Genomic DNA, 22,078 nt, shown 5'->3' on the forward strand with positions numbered 1-22,078 from the left:
AACAGGTATAGGTTATATTGACCTTAATAAATTTTTTAAAAATATATTTTAAAAAAACCCCATAAGATAAAAAGTAAAAAAAAGAATTATATAAATAAATCAGTAAATAAATAGATAAATAAATAAATAAACATATGTTTTAAAATAAAACAGAAAATGACTTGATTTTATATGACTTAATAACCCTGTACACTCTAAGATAGGGGACTATAGATAGTAATCATTGCTATCTACATATTCGCTGCCAGTGATTACGGGTCATCGCATGGGTCATAAAACTCCTTATTGATAATAATCTCATTGGCATTATATAATAGAATGAAAAAAACACAACATGGCTTTCCTGACTAAATGCCTTCAGATGGTAAGATCTACAGTTGTTGCAGCTTCGGCTCATTTTCTTACGTCTATGGCGAAATAAATATCAATAGTCAAATTGAATGAAAGATTCAATCTAACTCCCTAAATTCATCTTCAGTGTTTCATTCACCGTGATTTTATTTTCTGTAAAGGGAAACCCAAAAGGTCCATATCATCTGTCTCGTTAATTAAATTGAAGCCTCCACCCAATTTGACTATTGTTTTTTTTTTCTTTTCTTCGAGCTTCAAGCAGTAACATTTGCATATTATGTCACTGGTGTAAATTCTCTAGTCGTCTGTTTCGTGCAGGACTTAAGAAATGTTCCTCCTCTTAAATGGTGTGATTGAATACTGTGTTTATTTCTTTTCACTTTCGCGATAGTCGTGGCAATGATTCACTCTATTGTCCAAGGTAGATAGAAACTGGAAGAAAAAACATAAACAGAAAAAAGCATTTTATTAACATTGTTCTAAAAAGATGTGTAAAGCCAATGCAGAAATAGAGATACTCAAACAATCGGCTTTCCTTAACAGGGAACGCCTGTCCATCATCTTCCTTGTTGTTGATACATTATAGCAAGTTGTACTCGTAGCAAGATAATTGTAAAGAGTGATAAATGTGATGAATTGTGTGAAAATTCTATTTCGTTCAATAATAATATATTCTTAAAATTAAATTCTAAGCCTAATTTATAGAATTAGATAACTATAGTCAGATTGTTTATTATTGGCGCATGTTTTTCTTGTTTTTCTCAGCTGTCCCTTTATCAAAAGTTGTAAAAATTAGTGTCAGCCTCTGAATTAGTTTGTCTTAACTGAATCTAGATTTTGGACGGTATTGATGCCATATTAAAAAGTTTTCTTCTTTAAGCACTATAAAAACTACTTTAAAACAGATGACATAAAATTAGAGATTTTAAACTGTAAAAAAATGAAAACAAGTTACGCACCACAAAGTATGAATGAATTCATCTAGACGGTTTAGATATAGATATCTATGTAAGTTTGTATTAAATTTTGAATTTATCATTTATGGCATATTATCTACATCATGTCGCAATTACCAAAGACTGATATGAAATCTCTCGCTTAAAATCATTTGAAATAGTGATTGTATACTCAATATTGTCAAATTAACAAACACTGTTTATATAACTTTGACAAATGTTTGTCTATTCATGAACGTTTCACAGGGCCTTTAAAGGTTTTAAAAACATATTAAAGCTCTTAAACAACACGATACGCTACGGAATCTCTATCGGTTCAACTCTCGTAAAGCTGCGAAAAAAAAGTCTTCTTGTATCTATCGATAAGTCATTAAAGAGGACGGCAATGGTTTTGGAATTTCACAATCAATCATGTGTAAATGTTGCTGCTCGAAGCTCGAAGAAATAAATAATAACGTGAAGTTGAATGTAAGCTTCAATTTAATCATTTGATCTGTTTTTTTTTTTTGTAATTAAATTGAAGCTTACATTCAACTTCACGTTATTATTTATTACAATCAACCATGAGAAGATCGTTATCGAAATACGACAGAGAGATCACCAGTGTAGAACGACGTGGCAGGGAAACGATCATAGATAACTTTGATATGGATATCATCCGAAGATGTATGGGAGAGCGTAAATATACATCCGAAAAAATATTGGACGTCTGATTATTCAAGCAGAAAATTATTCTGGGGTCAATGCAAAGGTGTTTTAAGACTGACTAAATATCGTTTGCTGCCCTCCATTGAAGCACCCAACTGTATTGTATTCGTTGGCCCATGGTCACTTTAAGGCTCCAACTTTGGCAAATATAAAAGCTGGCATGATTTCATGGTTTCAATCAGACAGTACTACATATTCTGACCATTTATCAAAATGCTAACTATACTCCTTAATAAATAAAAAAAAAAAAGAAATGAATCAGAAACAGCTTTCAAAGCAGACTGTCTAATCAGGGAGTTTTGACACTATGAGCGTAATCCAATCGAGGTCATTGGGCTTAAGTAGAGGGGAAGAATGAGAGGAGGAACACCAAATTTACTCTCACCGACAAGGCAATAAATGATAACAAAGAGTAGACAAGAAAAGGCATGCCTCAACCTTCGCAAACTAGAGGAAAATTATATTTCATTGGATAGAGTGATGTTCGAAATCTTTCTGTAGTCGTTTCATTTCTCCTTTTCATCATCCTCGTCATCAGAATGTGCTGATTGATATATCCAGTATTTCTTGGTTGTTGTTGTTGTAGTTGTTGTTATTGTTGTTGTTATTGTTGAAAACATATTTGTGGATACACCGTGTCATAATTGATGAATTTTTACTTTTGACCAGTCTATATAAATTTATGTAATCCTCTTTGGCATAAACAAAGCTATTTCTCAAACTTTTGCAATCAAAATTATATTGGAAGCGCGTTATCTTCACTTTCGTTTGTATTCACCAGTAATGTGTATTGCTAGTTATAAAATGTAGATGTCTGATACTGTTATGAGTTTCTTTACTAAGCGCACATTATCAAAAACGTTCAAGGTTACATTGTTTGTTGTGCTGGTATGTGATATTTTGTTGGCAAATGTTATGAGGTCTTGTTTCTTTGTTCTTTTTTTTCTAAATACGAACTTGACCTAAGGTGCAAACGTTGTCTTTGAGGGTGCGTCTTCATAGATGTTGAAAATTGGATATATAACCCCCCCCCCCCCCTCATCCCCCAAAAAACAAGCCCAAACCCCAAATATATCCATATACTATTGAGAATAATTAATGTTAATCTGCAAAAAAAAAAAAAGAAAAAAGAAAATATGCAGCCTTCTCTTTCTGGCTCAAAATGATATCTTTATTTATTTATCTATTTACATTTATATCGGCAAACCCCCACAGTTCTGTTTGAGGCGGCGATCTCAGTTTGATGCCTCCTATCTCAATTTGAGGCGATGTTCGGTCACAAATCAAAACCTCTAATTGATACCTTACCTTACAGGAGTTCCGCCTCCCTACAGAGATTCAATCTCGTGTATCGCCATACTTCCACTTGATAGAAAGCATTAAATTGCGTTTTTCTCTCACTCTTTGGTTTTATATGCATTATGTTCTGTTCGTTTTTTCTTTGCTTCTGTTTGATTATGTCTTTTAATTTGAAACAATTTAAAAAATTTCCTTTTATTTTCTCTCTTTTTTGTTTTGTTTGTCGCTTTCTGTGTGTTTTCCCCATGTTTTGTTTTGTTGTGTTCCTTTTTTTTTAAATGTAGATATAGACTGCAGTTGACATCAAATTATTACAATTGTTTTTGAGTTGCTGGCTAAAGAAGTTGACTAAGAGGTTAGCCATTGCGCCAGTGCGCCTTGGAACTTTCTGTTTAATTAAACTGAACTGGAAACCTTTCTTACAACCAAATTACACTGCTGTCCTTACTTATAGAGTCATGTGGCCCATGAAGATTTGTGTCATGAACTTGACCGCTTCTTGTTATCTGCAGTGAACACTATTCACTTTTATCCTATCGTCTGGTGAATATTATTCACTCTCCGTGAACGTTTCACAGATGGTCATACTTTTCTCCTTTTTCTCCCTCCCCTCCCCTGATTGTTTTATCTATCATTCTATCTCTCATTCTCCCTTTTCTTCTCTTTATCTTCCTTCCTTTATTCCTCTTCCTCCGAAACTGATAGGTCGAGACTTGTCTTGGAGACAAACGCTGATTAAAATCACAACATTCTCGAAGCCTTGAATGGCTAACATATGTAGCTTGTGACTACGAAAAAAAACCCACAAAAAACAAACAAACAAAAAAATTATGTATGTGCCGACGGAATCAACAACTCAATAAGAGTAGAAGGGGGTTGGTGAAATAAATATGGATGTATTATTGTACAGAATTATTAATGGTTATAACATGTTATAATTCAAGTGCTGTGACATGTTGTGTGTGATATGTTACTTTAATTCTATGCTTAATAATATATTGGGATTCACGATGGACAAATTCATGCCTTTCGTGTTAGCAGTCTGAAGGCGGATGGTATCGGCTGCTATAATGATATTGATAGTATGCAGATGACGTCACTCAGGCCTTTGTTATTGTTTTTGCCATCCGCGTTTGTGAGTTGTTCTCACTAAACTGAATTAACCAGACTATAAAAGTTCATGGTCACACAGAGTGTGTGTGTTGGTCCGTTATACTTCCGGATGGCAATGTTGTGAACTCCTTGGCCAAGCGCATTCTATCTATTGAAACATAAATTATAATATGAAAACAATAACATTAACAACAATGATAGTATTAAAAATTCTAAAAATAATAAGCTATTATATAGAGCATTTCACCCGTTATCGGGTAGAGACCGCTGAGCGCAACATATGATATTAAAGTATTTTGTAAATACACTTAGGACTGGAACAGGTTCCTCTTGGGCGAAAAATCTACAACCCTGTTCTATTGACTGAGCCCATAAAACTCGCCGCCTGCACTTCGACAAGTTGTTACGGCCCTGAATGAACTTGTTCACATATTTTCAGTTGTTCCCATAGAATTAAACGAATGAGAATACGTACGGAGTCTAAAAAGTGTCCACCAATGAAAGCATTTAGCGCCATTTTGTTGTTGGCTGAGAATGTAAACATTACCATTCATTCGGTATCTAATGTCATCATAACGACACAACAAACACCACAACAATATTAAAATTCACAATAAAATGGTTCAGAACTGCTGCGTATATTTATGCCACAATAAAGCTGTCAAAGGCACATCATTGTCGTTTCACAGGTAAGAGAAATAAATCAATTCTAATTGTATTTTGGGCTACTGACGACTGCGACGGAGACTGATAATGTTCTAGGATCTAGATAGATTTAGATATAGAGTCTATATCTCATAAGTATTTGGGAGACCTTCCATAAGCTACTACATCCCAAGTATTCTTGTTCTAGTAGGGGGTTTGGGAGGGGGAAAACTTTTTTTTTTTTTTTAAAGTTTCCCCCTCCCCAAACCCCCTAGTACTAGAGCAAGAATGGAAGGTCTCCCAAGTATTTTTATAAATAAATCTACATACTGATCTGAACTATTCCCCTGAGGTAAAAATGAAGTTAGAGAATGTGTGTAATCATGTATTATAATAACCTATAACTATAATGCGTTTTCGAATTGAGGAGGAGAGCTTGCGATTGCAATTAACTGCAAAGGCCAAAGTATAAGCACTCCACTCTAGGCGTGTAAGAGTAGTGTGGTTATTTTTCAAAACTTGAGATACATGAACCGAGATGAATATCAACAAGTATATAAGTATATTGACAGGAAGACCTAGATAAAGACAAATATATAAGTATAGTACTAGACGTCTAATTGCTTTTTTTTCCATGGAGTCTTTCCCTTGCCAATAGAAAATAATTCAACTGGATAGATTGTTTTTCACTATAGTACACCAATTGTCAAGATAGTCCTAGTTAGAATGCCTCACTTATTTTCAGCTTTCCATGGAAGAAGCCTGAGTTGTTGTCCAAGTGGATTACTAAAATCAGCAGGAAGAATGTAGATGGGTCAGAGTGGAGACCTACAAAAAATGATAGGGTCTGTAGTGTCCATTTTTTATTAGAAGATTATTATCTCGGTTTAGACCAAAAAAAATTGAGGGAGAATGCTGTCCCATCTGTATTTCCAAATTATCCCCAACATAAACAGTCTCCTGCCATTAAAAAGACAAGATCATCCCCTCGAAAACGAGCTGCTCCCAATTCTCCATTTGAAGATGCTACACCCAGTAAGACCCCTAAAGTTGATGAACATAATTATGCCTATTCTTCAGTTGAAAGCCACTTAGAAGAGACCCAAAATAAGTTGCTTGTTTGCCAAGAAAAGATGCTTCATCAAAAACAACAACTCAGTAGCATGAGGAAGAAGTTGGCCCGTCGAGATGTAAAAATTTCATCCCTTTTGGAAGATTTGAAGAAGAAAAAGTTGTTGAAAGAAGAAAATGTTGACATCCTAAAAGAAAATTTTGCTGCGGAAACCCTCACTTTAATTGAAAATGAATTAAAAGCTGCCCATATGTCCAAAAATAATATGCGTTTTTCTGATGAATTAAAATCCTTTGCTGTTTCCTTGCACTTCTATAGTGCTCAGGCTTATAATTATGTGAGAAAGTATTTGCATTTGCCTCATGCGGATACCATTCGTAAGTGATCTGCATCCCACAATGTCTCCCCAGGATTTATTACAGATGTTTTTAATACCTTGCAAGCTCAACTTAAAAAGGATGATTTGATGAAGGATGTTTGTCTTATGTTTGATTCGATGTCTATTCGGAAGCAAGTTGTGTTTGACCCTGCATCCCAGACCTATGCTGGCTATGTGAACCATGGTCATCTTCAAGTTGCATCACCAGACACATTAGCTTCAGAAAGTCTTACTCTTCTCATCGTTGGACAAAAGCGATATTTTAAGCACCCTATTGGCTATTTTCTTGTTGATAAGATTAGTGCAGCCCAGCAAGCACGGATTATTAATGATGGGATAGTTTGGCTGTCTGAGGCAGGCTTCTCTGTTCAAGGGGTTGTGTGTGATGGAGCTTATGTTAACCAAGCGACTGCAACTGCTATTGGATGCACTATAAGTTCAGATGTCATTGATCCTGAGTTTCCTCACCCCTTGGATTCATCTAAAACCATTCCCTTTATTTTTGATGCCTGTCATTTGTTAAAAAATGTTAGAAATGCATTGGGTGACCTGAAATGTTTGCGCCGTGGAGAGGAGAGAATTGATTGGTCTTATATTGTTGCACTTCACAAGCTGCAGCTGGAAAGTAATTGAAACCTTGCCAACAAGCTAAAAGGAAGACATATTGATTATGTGAAAAATAAAATGAAAGTTTCTCTTGCTGCCCAAACTTTAAGCTCTTCTGTTGCTTCTGCCATTATGTTTCTTCGGGATGACTTGAAGTTGCCTGAATTTGCTGGAAGTGAAGCGACTTGTAAATTTATTCGTATATTTGATAAATTGTTTGATTTATGCAACAGCAGTAGTTTCTGTACAAAAGGATTTAAAAGCCCTATTACAAAGGAAAATCTTGAGGAAAAATTAGAGTTTATTCATTTTGCCAGAAATTATATATCATCTTTATGTGACAATACTAACAAGCCAATACTACAATCAAAGAGGAAAACTGGATTTATTGGATTTTTGGCAACACTGACATCCATAGAATTGATATCTCGGCGACTTTTGGCCAATAACTACAAATACATACTTACTTACAGACTCTCTCAAGATCATTTGGAGACATTGTTTTCAAGGATACGAAGAAGAGGTGGCTGGAATAATAACCCGAATGTCCTTCAATTTAAATATGCCCTCAGGTCTCTTTTGATGAAGAATGGTGTGCTGAGTTCCAAAAATGCTAATTGCTTACCTGCCCCCGAAAATAAGCTTTTCCAAGAAAATTCATCTTTTACTGTTGACAATTCGACAAACTCTTTTCAACCTGAATTGGACAGAAAAACTATGATCTTTACGAAAACCCTTTGCCAGCCCTCAGAGTACCATTCAGATGTTTTGTATTATATGTCTGGATTTATCGCAAGGAAATTACGAGACAAAATCAAATGTTCTGTTTGTTCAGAATTTTTAGCCTCATTAGACAATCCTGATTCAAGCAAACCATCATCATCTAGTTTTACCGAAAGAAAAGACAGGGGGGATTATTATATCCATCTGAAGATTTTTATAAAGTTATTACAGCAGCTGACCTTTGTTTGAGAGAAATTCTAACTACACACAAGGAGGGACCTTTGAGAGCAGTCAATAGCACAACAATAAGTAAAGTGATAATAAAAGTAACAGAAAGATTAGGGCCATCAATTTTTACAGATTTAGATAAGCATGCCATGGAAAGTCATTTTGAAAGTGAGGACAATCATGTAACACAGATTATTAAAGAAGCTTGTTCCATATTTTGTAGAACAATGTTGTATCACCACGTTAAACTATTTACAGACAGACACATATTCAACAACACATGCTCAGTTCGTCAAAAGCATACTAAGACAATACTCTTTAAACACCTGTAAAGACTTGACCAGAAAACATCACCAACAACTTGTTATCTAAAGGTTAGTCCCAGAGTTAGACATTGGTGCTGTTTTGTTCCAAGTTGACAGTTTTTTTTTGTTTTTGTTTTTTAAATTGATTATTTTACTTCTGCTTTTGTTCTTTTGACCTAATCCAGGATTACAATATCTTCAACCAGTCAACCCTATCAACATAAAAATGTGCATGTTCTTAGTAAAGTAAACTATGTTTTAGTCGACTAAAAAATATTTAAATGCTACCGTCAAATTTTTGCCTGGAGAGGGTTAAAATTATTTGTGTTGATTTTTTGTTTGTTTTTATCATGCTTGGTGACTGAATTTAAATATGTCACATATATAGCCTACTTTTTTGCTATCAGAATCATCTCGATCTGATGTTATTCTTAGTCTTTTGTTTTTAATACGATCTCATTGTAATTTCCACTACACTAATATTAATACGGAAAAAAATATAATCCTACTTAATATCCAAAGAGATAACTCCTTGGCCTCCTAATTCTGATAAAATTAGACTACAGCCACGTCTCACACACACACACACACACACACACACACACACACACACACAGCGGCTCGCCTGTGCTCAAGGATTCTAAATAAAGATTTTTCTCTCAATAACTTTAGTAGTAGTAGTAGTAGTAGTAGTAGTAGTAGTAGTAGTAGTAGTAGTAGTAGTAGTAGTAGTAGTAGTAGTAGTAGTAGTAGTAGTAGTAGTAGCAGCAGCAGCAGCAGCAGCAGCAGCAGCAGCAGCAGTAAAATGTGGAATTTCCCCCTCTAAAATAGCTTTTAATGCCGGTAAACGATAATTCTAACTGTAATGCTAAACCACTGAACTATCGAGTCCAACTCTACTCATGTGAATTACGTGTATGTGAAAAAAAAAAAAAAAGGGGGGGGGGGGGGGGGGGGCAGTTTCGTCGCGCTGATGGAGTGAATGTGATCGTCATCACTACACACATAGACAACAGAAACAATTAAAAAACATGACTATGACACACAACCACTCACACATGAGGCTATACTATTTATCCTTTTCTCTATATAGAACAGGGCAAGACAAACAATAGTTTGACTCTCTCTCTATCCTTCGCATTGATGTTTGTCGTTTGATGAGTTCACCTCTCGGTCGACCTGTCAATATTCCTTTTTGCCGGACGTAATCATTAATAGAATGTTGTGTGGTTTTGACCGTGAAGAAAACCTTAAGAAGTCACATTTATATCATTTTAGAGAGATCGTTTTGAATAATTTTGAGTTAAACGAGCGAGCAGCAACTGGTTTTCATGAACGGCCGATCAGCGCTTGTTTACTATAGTAACGCGATTCCCAGCCAACAGCAAAATGGCCGATATTTTTCTCATCGAGGCCGCTGGTTTGGTTAGCCAATCAGAGCACCGTACGGTTTCCATTGGGTAAATTCCTTGGTTGTTCCACATCCCTGAAGGCTCCTTATAGATAGTATGCGCTTGGCTAAGAAGCTCATAACATTGCCATCCGGAAGTATAAGGGACCAACACACAAAACTGTGTGTATCCATAAACGTTTATAGTCAGGTTAATACAGTTCAGTGAGCATTACTCATAAACGCGGGTGGCAAAAAACAATAACAAAGACATGAGTGACGTCATCTTCGAACTATCTATAGGGTTTTAACAGAAGACGATGGGTATCTATGTCAGGTTGTGTCAAGTTGGTAAACATCGTGTCGCTCATGTTTATATGTAATACAATTGAAATTTGGCGCGGGTTTTCGCAGCTTTCTATAGATAGTATGCAGATGACGTCACTGAGGCCTTTGTTATTGTTTTTGCCATCCGCGTTTGTGAGTTGTTCTCACTAAACTGTATTAACCAGACTATAAAAGTTCATGGTTACACAGAGTTTGTGTGTTGGTCCGTTATACTTCCGGATGGCAATGTTGTGAACTCCTTGGCCAAGCGCATTCTTTCTATATTCAATTGGCTGATTTCTTCTCACTAAATTCTCTCGGACCATAAACTATTTGTGTATGTGTATAATTGAGGTCAATGGGCATGATCTATATTCACTTTCCATGGATACACCATGAGTGAATGTTAATATCATATGTGTTATGTATAACCCCATGACGTATTTTTCCTAGTAAGATCCATGCAATTGTAGTATATCATTGTGACGACTGGGGTGTATACAAGCTTTTAAGTAAAAGTTGAACAAATCTGAAAGTGTATGTGATTTCAAAATAGGCTGACAAGCATTGATCTAGCTATATTACTATCCCTTCATCCATCTAAAAAAAAAAAATCAAGCTTGAGTGTTTATATAGCGCAATATCCACTAAACGTGCCCAAAGCGCTTTACAAGGGGTCCCTTACCAACAGGAATATGTAATATGTAGAACGAGACATAACGCCTGTTAGGCGATATTACTTTTTTTTCGACAGAGACAACGCTGTGTTAACGGCCAGTTCCTCATTTTACACCTGAGTATGGTGAGATATTGTCCTTTTCCAAGGACTCATCTATGTGTCGAGCGAGGCTCAAACTCAGGACCTTCCACTCCGAAAGCGAGTGTCATATCACAAGACCACATAGGCGCACATCTAAATCGATCCATCATCTGTACATCCATAAATAAAATTAATAAACATATAAACATTTATATAGAGCATACGAGTATTTAAGGATAAACCATGCTGAATGCGCTCCAAAATGTTTCATTTATTCTCCCAACAGGCCTTGAAGAAACATATTTTCATTTCATTCAGTTCTGGTCACCTGTTAAGTGTCCTTATTGTACAACACTCTTCCAATATTACCTGTAACCAGATATTCATTCACGACAGAGTCGAGAAGGCAAATGTGTATAAATTGCCTTACCCAAGTCCACAACATTAGGACCAGAATTTTCACCGATCCATTGATCACGCTTAACACTGCTTGATTATTGTAACAAGTCGGGGCACCATACCGCTGAGCCTATAACCCATCTATTCGTGTGCGGCTATGTGGTCTAGTGGTATGACACTCGCTTTCGGATCGGAAGGTCCTGGGTTCGAGCCTCGCGCTCGGCGCATAGTTGAGTCCTTGGAAAAGGCTCTTTACTCACATTCTCTTCACCGTACTCAGGTGTAAAATGAGTACCTGGCCGTTAACAGCGTTGTCTTTGTCCGAAAAATTGTAATATCGCCTAACAGGCGTCATGTCCCGTCCTTCATGTTAAATGTTGCTGTTGACCAGGGACCCCTTGTAAAGCGCTTTGAGCACGTTTAGTGGATATTGCCCTATATAAAAGCTCATTTTTTCAATTATTGTTTTCATTCTTCCAATCCATTGATATCATATAACCAGTTAACAGCTATACTGTGGATTACACGTGCATGTACATGAACAAGTATTTTTAAAAATTTGGCTAAAAAACTCGTCTTTCAAAAATCGATCAATTTAAATGACCCTCGTTTTGGTAAAATTTCTCAAACCTGGGACCTCAAGAAGTTTTGAAAGAATTTGCCAAGATGAGGATAATTTAAATCGATCGATATTTGAAGGACGAGTTTTCTGGCCAAATTTTTAAAATATGAGTTTTTTTCCACAGTACGGCAGTTAATGGTAAACATCTATTCAAAATCTTCCCCGCTTAACCAATGATTAATGAGAGCGATCTGTATTCAGGTTTTTGTCCAACCGAGTCATTGATCACTCTGATCCTTAGCGACCCGACCCAGGCCAGCTCAGCACACCGTGTCGCGATTTCGTTTAGGGCTCAGCGTAAGGTACGAGCGAGTCGCTGTGTTAGTGTTAGTGCACTCGCGCTATCTTGGTCGGAATTTGTTTTCTTTTCACAATATTTTTGAGACCGATTTTTTATATAATAATAAGAGAAAATGTTTTTTTTTTTCATTTTTCAAATAGCAAATATATTTTGTAGTTTAAGCTCTGTTTTTGATAAGGTCCCTTTTGATAAATCACATTAGTAAAACAAACACAAAAATTAAAAAAAAAAAAAAAAGAAAAAGAGAAAAAAAATTGAATGAAAGAAGAAAAATAAGTATTAAAATATAAAACATGCCTTACCTTGATAATTGCACAATTTAATATATATCCATTTGAATAAACACAGAATCTTTCCCTCTGAGTTACTGAACGCATATAAAAAGGTATGCATTCAGCTGCGGGCTTGGGACCGCCAATGGCCCATTAAAAGATTCAACAGTATAATAATGCATGAAATAGGACTTGTGAGGCTGGGAAAATGAGTATAAATAATTCATTATAACTACAAAGATGACAGTTTGGCTATTTTCCTTCTCTGTTGTTGGATTTTATTGTCACTGTCAGCTTGAGTGCAGAAACGTTTCAATAAAATATTTACAATTCTGCGTGTAGAAATTTTGCTGAGAACAACATCCAAATGAAACAGTGCTGGAAAATCTTGAAAAATTCTTACGAGTCTTGAACGACAATGCATTTCTCCAGACATTTTAAAAAAAGTGTAGCAGTATAGAATAAGATGAAAAGTTGCAGTCGAAGGGTAATTTAGACCACCTCTGTCCATTTCCTCAGTGTAGACTTTGACATCTTCAGGGAACACGTCTCCATCTGCTCCTCGCAACTTTTCATCCTTTAGGGCCACATAGCCTCCGATATAATAAAGAATCATTTTCTCATCAGATGATAGTGTGTTAGTAGTGAGAGGAAGGTCGTCAATGATGAGAAGTTCCGAGTCTGTCAGTTCTTTCCCACAGAGATCACAGGAATGTCCAGAGGAGTTAAAATCAATATCCTTCTCAAATTCAATAAAAAGTTTGGCCCTGTCTATATGATGACAGTTCAAAAGATCTTGAGCTGTTATATAAAAATTGCAACCAGCTGACATCCTAAAATGAGCAAAATGCTTCTCTATGACATCTTGTTGGAAGAAACCAATGGCAACATATTGATGATGGACAGAGTTTTTTTTGTGTCAATAGGTACTTTGATAAGTCAATAAGGCATCTGCAGGTCCAAGCTAAAGCATTTGCTGTGTCTCTTGTGAAGGATTTTTCCCTTAGAACAGGACTTGATGCTGTCATCCGGTCAGCAAGCAGTGCCCATTGATCCAGGATATTCAATTGATGACTACCAGCTTCTGAAAGTTCAATACATAATCGATCTGGGTCACGAAAACGAGTGCTTTGAAAGGGAGACTTCGTGTTAAAAACTTTCCAAAGCTTCAAAACTTCATCTATAAATAAGGCAGTGTTGATCCAAGAACTGACAGACTTTGATGACGATTTCAATGCAGAGCTTGTCTTCTCTGAAAATACTTCCAATACAAGGGAAACTTTCTGTTTTTCAATACTTGTGGGGTTCAATGCTGTTTTGGAAAGAGTTGAAAGTTTTACAAGAAATCCTGTCTCGTAATTATGAAGTTCTTCCAAATCAGACCACTGGGCAGTTACTGGTTCAGATGAATGACAAGGGTAGAAATTCAGACATTTTGTTTTCTCAGTAATCCAGTTGTTTCGGATATTTTTCAACAGGTGAACGGTATCATACAGTAAAAATAAGGATCTTGTAGGATCAACTGGGGACATGGTAATCCAAGGAGATGATTCATTTATTTTAGGAAATTTTTTGAAAAAAGCTTGATTCAATCTGTTGTTATCATTTATTATTGCAATTACTTTCCCTCCACATCTTTCAATTGTAGAAATGACATTTATAGTGTTACTGTACTGAAAATCAGATGTTAAGGCATGACAGGGTAACAGTTTGACAAGAAATGTTCTTGATCCAAAAAAGCACTTTACCATAAAACATAAAAACGTAGTAGCCAATTTATCAGGGTAATCAACAGCATATCCATAAATGGTTCCTCCTCTGTATGAAACTGATGCCTTGACATAAACTTCATCAATAATCAAAATACAATTTCTGGATCTTTCTTCAAGATGATTAAAAACATTCGTAAAGAGATTTTCATCAGAGGTGTTATTTGCCACACTTGTAATTCTTTTCATGGTAGAAATAGATGGTAATTGTAAATGATTACGAAGTTCAAGATACAAAGCACGGGATTTTTCATACCATGAAAACGCTAAAAACAGGTCCTCTGCAGAGTAAAGCCTTGAGTTTTTCGACGAATTCATCAGCTGAAGATTTCTGATACAAAAGTTGACTTTCTTATCAGTAACTTCAAATGGTGTTTCTGCTTTGACAAATCGAAGAAACTCTTCAAGCTGACTCCAACATTTAATCTCACTGATGAATGGGTGACGAATACGTTTCCCCAAATGATACATCTCATACGTCACCCTGGGATTTTTAGTTCCAGTGTTGTATTTAAAATATACTGCAAACTTGTGAATTTGACCTTTCCTCTCACTACTCAATAAAATATATGAATCATGTGATCCTGACGGAAGAGTGAAAATGGCACCACAATTTCCAACTTCACAACAAAATTTGTCATGAAAAGAATCATATTGAAATAAATCAGACTCCATGAAATCTGACATCTCATCTAAATCAACAGCTCGAGAGGCAGCAGTGGCTTTTGTAGTAATCCGATGTTGAGTTTGTGACGAGCTTGGTACACATGATTGGGGTACATTATGAAAAACAGAAGGTGGGTCAACTGGAACAAAATATCGTCCTACACGAACCATTTTTGGATTATCAGGCCAATGTAGAGCACAAACTCCCATATGTTCCGTAACATCTTCAAAGTTAAGCTTATTTGGTAAGCATGAAATCCACTGTTTACGTTTCTGAATTTCCTTCGGAAATTTGTACACAGTTATTTTCAGATCAGCAGGTTGATCTCTGTAGCCAGTTCTACAATTGAAGACAGAGCACTTTCTACCCATTTTACAAAACAATTACTGTATGGAACAATATGGATAAAGAATTTAAAACTCCAACAACACAGTTTAAATGTATAAACATTTGAAAAGGAATTAAAAGTTAGAGCTTCAGTTAATCTGACTGAAATGTGAAATAGGGCTAATCACAGATTCAAAGCCGGTACCAAACCGGTATATAGTCAGAGAGGAGATGTTTTATTAGCAAAAAATATTTGCCAATTAAGAATCAAGTCTTTGTGTGTGATTTGCTGGGTTTGTTGAATATAAATTATTGTTTAAAATATCTTTTAATTTTTAGACACTAAATATTAAAAGACGTGTCTCTTAAACTGAATTTCAACCAAGAAACATATTTTGACAAAGAATCAGTAACCAAACTTAATTCGCTTTGTCTAATAAAAACCAATATGGCAACTTTGTTGGAATTTCGGTTACACACTCCACAAGTGTGAACACACTATACGTTGAGCCCTAAACACACCTTGCGGTTTTTCTCTTCGGCTGGCCTGTCTCAGCCCGCCTAGCTCTGATCCTTTTCAATATGTGGGTCACAATGTGACCAATGACCCCGAGCCTAGGCGGGCTGAGACAGGCCAGCCGAAGAGAAAAACCGCAAGGTGTGTTTAGGGCTCAACGTATAGTGTGTTCACACTTGTGGAGTGTGTAACCGAAATTCCAACAAAGTTGCCATATTGGTTTTTATTAGACAAAGCGAATTAAGTTTGGTTACTGATTCTTTGTCAAAATATGTTTCTTGGTTGAAATTCAGTTTAAGAGACACGTCTTTTAATATTTAGTGTCTAAAAATTAAAAGATATTTTAAACAATAATTTATATTCAACAAACCCAGCAAATCACACACAAAGACTTGATTCTTAATTGGCAAATATTTTTTGCTAATAAAACATCTCCTCTCTGACTATATACCGGTTTGGTACCGGCTTTGAATCTGTGATTAGCCCTATTTCACATTTCAGTCAGATTAACTGAAGCTCTAACTTTTAATTCCTTTTCAAATGTTTATACATTTAAACTGTGTTGTTGGAGTTTTAAATTCTTTATCCATATTGTTCCATACAGTAATTGTTTTGTAAAATGGGTAGAAAGTGCTCTGTCTTCAATTGTAGAACTGGCTACAGAGATCAACCTGCTGATCTGAAAATAACTGTGTACAAATTTCCGAAGGAAATTCAGAAACGTAAACAGTGGATTTCATGCTTACCAAATAAGCTTAACTTTGAAGATGTTACGGAACATATGGGAGTTTGTGCTCTACATTGGCCTGATAATCCAAAAATGGTTCGTGTAGGACGATATTTTGTTCCAGTTGACCCACCTTCTGTTTTTCATAATGTACCCCAATCATGTGTACCAAGCTCGTCACAAACTCAACATCGGATTACTACAAAAGCCACTGCTGCCTCTCGAGCTGTTGATTTAGATGAGATGTCAGATTTCATGGAGTCTGATTTATTTCAATATGATTCTTTTCATGACAAATTTTGTTGTGAAGTTGGAAATTGTGGTGCCATTTTCACTCTTCCGTCAGGATCACATGATTCATATATTTTATTGAGTAGTGAGAGGAAAGGTCAAATTCACAAGTTTGCAGTATATTTTAAATACAACACTGGAACTAAAAATCCCAGGGTGACGTATGAGATGTATCATTTGGGGAAACGTATTCGTCACCCATTCATCAGTGAGATTAAATGTTGGAGTCAGCTTGAAGAGTTTCTTCGATTTGTCAAAGCAGAAACACCATTTGAAGTTACTGATAAGAAAGTCAACTTTTGTATCAGAAATCTTCAGCTGATGAATTCGTCGAAAAACTCAAGGCTTTACTCTGCAGAGGACCTGTTTTTAGCGTTTTCATGGTATGAAAAATCCCGTGCTTTGTATCTTGAACTTCGTAATCATTTACAATTACCATCTATTTCTACCATGAAAAGAATTACAAGTGTGGCAAATAACACCTCTGATGAAAATCTCTTTACGAATGTTTTTAATCATCTTGAAGAAAGATCCAGAAATTGTATTTTGATTATTGATGAAGTTTATGTCAAGGCATCAGTTTCATACAGAGGAGGAACCATTTATGGATATGCTGTTGATTACCCTGATAAATTGGCTACTACGTTTTTATGTTTTATGGTAAAGTGCTTTTTTGGATCAAGAACATTTCTTGTCAAACTGTTACCCTGTCATGCCTTAACATCTGATTTTCAGTACAGTAACACTATAAATGTCATTTCTACAATTGAAAGATGTGGAGGGAAAGTAATTGCAATAATAAATGATAACAACAGATTGAATCAAGCTTTTTTCAAAAAATTTCCTAAAATAAATGAATCATCTCCTTGGATTACCATGTCCCCAGTTGATCCTACAAGATCCTTATTTTTACTGTATGATACCGTTCACCTGTTGAAAAATATCCGAAACAACTGGATTACTGAGAAAACAAAATGTCTGAATTTCTACCCTTGTCATTCATCTGAACCAGTAACTGCCCAGTGGTCTGATTTGGAAGAACTTCATAATTACGAGACAGGATTTCTTGTAAAACTTTCAACTCTTTCCAAAACAGCATTGAACCCCACAAGTATTGAAAAACAGAAAGTTTCCCTTGTATTGGAAGTATTTTCAGAGAAGACAAGCTCTGCATTGAAATCGTCATCAAAGTCTGTCAGTTCTTGGATCAACACTGCCTTATTTATAGATGAAGTTTTGAAGCTTTGGAAAGTTTTTAACACGAAGTCTCCCTTTCAAAGCACTCGTTTTCGTGACCCAGATCGATTATGTATTGAACTTTCAGAAGCTGGTAGTCATCAATTGAATATCCTGGATCAATGGGCACTGCTTGCTGACCGGATGACAGCATCAAGTCCTGTTCTAAGGGAAAAATCCTTCACAAGAGACACAGCAAATGCTTTAGCTTGGACCTGCAGATGCCTTATTGACTTATCAAAGTACCTATTGACACAAAAAAAACTCTGTCCATCATCAATATGTTGCCATTGGTTTCTTCCAACAAGATGTCATAGAGAAGCATTTTGCTCATTTTAGGATGTCAGCTGGTTGCAATTTTTATATAACAGCTCAAGATCTTTTGAACTGTCATCATATAGACAGGGCCAAACTTTTTATTGAATTTGAGAAGGATATTGATTTTAACTCCTCTGGACATTCCTGTGATCTCTGTGGGAAAGAACTGACAGACTCGGAACTTCTCATCATTGACGACCTTCCTCTCACTACTAACACACTATCATCTGATGAGAAAATGATTCTTTATTATATCGGAGGCTATGTGGCCCTAAAGGATGAAAAGTTGCGAGGAGCAGATGGAGACGTGTTCCCTGAAGATGTCAAAGTCTACACTGAGGAAATGGACAGAGGTGGTCTAAATTACCCTTCGACTGCAACTTTTCATCTTATTCTATACTGCTACACTTTTTTAAAAATGTCTGGAGAAATGCATTGTCGTTCAAGACTCGTAAGAATTTTTCAAGATTTTCCAGCACTGTTTCATTTGGATGTTGTTCTCAGCAAAATTTCTACACGCAGAATTGTAAATATTTTATTGAAACGTTTCTGCACTCAAGCTGACAGTGACAATAAAATCCAACAACAGAGAAGGAAAATAGCCAAACTGTCATCTTTGTAGTTATAATGAATTATTTATACTCATTTTCCCAGCCTCACAAGTCCTATTTCATGCATTATTATACTGTTGAATCTTTTAATGGGCCATTGGCGGTCCCAAGCCCGCAGCTGAATGCATACCTTTTTATATGCGTTCAGTAACTCAGAGGGAAAGATTCTGTGTTTATTCAAATGGATATATATTAAATTGTGCAATTATCAAGGTAAGGCATGTTTTATATTTTAATACTTATTTTTCTTCTTTCATTCAATTTTTTTTCTCTTTTTCTTTTTTTTTTTTTTAATTTTTGTGTTTGTTTTACTAATGTGATTTATCAAAAGGGACCTTATCAAAAACAGAGCTTAAACTACAAAAATATATTTGCTATTTGAAAAATGAAAAAAAAAAACATTTTCTCTTATTATTATATAAAAAATCGGTCTCAAAAATATTGTGAAAAGAAAACAAATTCCGACCAAGATAGCGCGAGTGCACTAACACTAACACAGCGACTCGCTCGTACCTTACGCTGAGCCCTAAACGAAATCGCGACACGGTGTGCTGAGCTGGCCTGGGTCGGGTCGCTTAGCCCCGAGCACATGGAAAGGTCATAGAGATCAACCCAGTTCATTCGCCTATCTTGTATCATGCTGTAACTAATACAAAAGTAGGTCAAGAAAAACTCCTTTATCATGTTAGCATAATATTGAATGGTGTGTACTTTTTTCAACGATTACTGTGTGTGTGTGTGTGTGTGTGTGTGTGTGTGATGTGTGTGTGTGAGTGTCTGTGAGGTAGTATATTTGTTTCTGTGAATGTGTGTGTGTGTGTATGTACTTGTGTGTGTGTGTAATGTGTGTGTGTGTGTGAGTGTCTGTGAGTTAGTATATTTGTTTCTGTGAATGTGTGTGTGTGTATGTGCGTGTGTGTGTGTGTGTTTATGTTCTTGTGGAGCGGGATACATAATATCAATAATATGTTAAAAATGAAGAGAGGATTTTTTTAAATTTTACAAGTTTTAGGAGATTACTTATTCAAGTCGTTTAGTTCAAATCATTGAATCGAAGCACGTAATTTACGGATGTGTTCCTGTACTATTACAGTTTACCGATTGGAACCAGTAAACCATTATTATCGATACATGTACTGAGGATGGCACATCATTATGCATTGATCATAACTGGCGAAATGGCAGACAATAACATAGTACTGACAAAAAATATCACTTTGGATAATAATAAATGTTGAAAATGAAGATAAAAGGATATGATTTTTTTAAAAAGAATATTTTTTTAATCGATGCCAGGTACGGTCGTGATTTTTTCTGATTTGGACTGCTGGGTCTAATAGATCTGACGGAAAGTACTTTGCGATAAACTTGCGTCCTATCCAAAGAAAAGCAAGCAACTACTATTGTCAGTTGAACGCCGTGGAACCCAGGCTCCATGGGCCTTATGGCTCTGACGGACTGAAGAAGGAATGATCAACACTTTGGGTTCAAATCCACCATTACCAAGTTTCTCTCTCTCTCTCCCTCTCTCTCTCTCTCTCTCTCTCTCTCTCTCTCTCTCTCTCTCTCTCTCTCTCTCTCTCTCTCTCTCTCTCTCTCTCTCTCTCTCTCTCGATCTGTCTTTCTTTCTCTTTCTTCCATCGCCTTTTCCTACTATCTCTAACATAAAGAAGCTTTAAATTTGAATATTCAGATATGATCATTTATGTAGCGCATTTCCACAGATTTAACAATGCGCTTCACCGTGTTTCATCCATTTCTCCCGACAGGCCATATGAAACCATATTTCCATCACATATTGTACAAGTCGCTGGTTAGGCGTCCAGTTTGTACTAACAGTCTTACAATATCCAAAGCCGCCTATAACCAGATACTCATTCACACCTGAGTCAATGGGGCAATGAGTGTAAAAGTGCCTTACCTGAAGGACACAACATCGAGATAAGCATTTTCCACGATCACTGACTGATCACCCATTCGACCACTGACTACGCTCAATATTGCTTGATTGTGTGACAAGACGAGACACCGCTAAGCCCCATATCTACGAAAGTAAGACTCCAAGTCTAAAAAGTTATAAAATTCTACCCAGACATGTCAATATAATGAAAATAAAACATGCTTTATTATAATCTATTATTCAAGTTTATCTTTAAAAAGCGGGTTCTATTTCACTCTAAATTTTTTCTAACACAGAGCAGCAACGGCGATGCGACACGGGTATCAGTGAAATTCTAATCGCATTGTCATAACTGCGATCGTCTTAGTGAAAACTTAAATTTACAGGAAACCTGTAAACCTATTAAATAATGGGGAAAATCATAATTTATTTTTTTTAAGTTTCGCGATTTAAGGATTTAAATAACGAGTGTACTCACCAATCTTAGGATGTGGTTGTGGTTTGGCAAACCTGAGATCGCCGAGTGGAGGTTTGGCGTAGGGAATTCCTTTGAAGGAGAGATAAGACAATCCCGCGAGTTCATCTGTCTTCTTGGCACCTTGGATTTTACCGAACGGTGTGTCCACCACAATTGTTGATGACTCCACTGAAGCTGTTATTAAATATGAGGAAAGAACGAAAAATACGCCGAGTTGAAACATCGTGTTGCTGTTAGTAATGATGCTATGCGCTTAGTTAAAATACTCACAACATCCGCCAGCATGCTATAACGTAACAAGACACAAAACTATGTCTAACTATAAACGTTTATAGTCCGATTGATATAATTTAGTGAGAACTGATCATAAAAATGGCTGTTTAAAAACAATAACAAGGAGCTGAGTGACACCAATAATTATGTTTCTTCTATAGAATCCAACACGATAGAATGATAAAACCCAATGACTGCATACTATAACCATTTACAACACACAACTGGTAATAACCACCACTTTGAAAAGGTCAGGTCACGGTTGAACGAGGGAGTCATAAAAATGAGAACAACGATCATGTTTAAAATGAAGATAGAAAATTACATTTACTTTCTGGTTAGTCACACATCCACCACAAAGTTGAATGTTGCGGCTATGTGGTCTAGTGGTATGACACTCGCTTTCGGATCGGAAGGTCCTGGGTTCGAGCCTCTCTCGGCGCATAGTTGTGTCCTTGGAGAAGGCTCTTTATTCGCATTCTCTCACCGTACTCAGGTGTAAAATGAG

General features: G+C 36.2%; 1 protein-coding gene across 2 annotated transcripts in view; it reads right to left on the reverse strand.

The window, feature by feature from the left end:
- LOC144970196 (esterase-5B-like) overlaps positions 1–21,857 on the reverse strand; it is a 22,356-nt gene extending 499 nt beyond the window's left edge. The window contains exons 1-3 of one of the 2 annotated variants that reach the window (XM_078909597.1): positions 21,773–21,792; positions 21,298–21,583; positions 1–783 (exon numbers count right to left, since the gene is read on the reverse strand). The exon at positions 1–783 is cut by the window's left edge and continues 499 nt beyond it. In XM_078909597.1, the coding sequence (XP_078765723.1) occupies positions 761–783; positions 21,298–21,520 (246 nt within the window). In that variant the 5' untranslated portion in view covers positions 21,521–21,583; positions 21,773–21,792 and the 3' untranslated portion in view covers positions 1–760. Of the gene's footprint in view, positions 784–21,297; positions 21,584–21,708 lie in introns of both variants that reach the window. The other variant, XM_078909589.1, reaches the window with a different exon arrangement.
- Between the last annotated feature and the right edge of the window lie 221 nt (positions 21,858–22,078).

The sequence above is a fragment of the Berghia stephanieae genome, chromosome 1 (assembly GCF_034508935.2).
Source record: "Berghia stephanieae isolate SIO BIC M18660-M18661 chromosome 1, UCSD_Bste_1.3, whole genome shotgun sequence".
Taxonomy (NCBI): domain Eukaryota; kingdom Metazoa; phylum Mollusca; class Gastropoda; order Nudibranchia; family Aeolidiidae; genus Berghia; species Berghia stephanieae.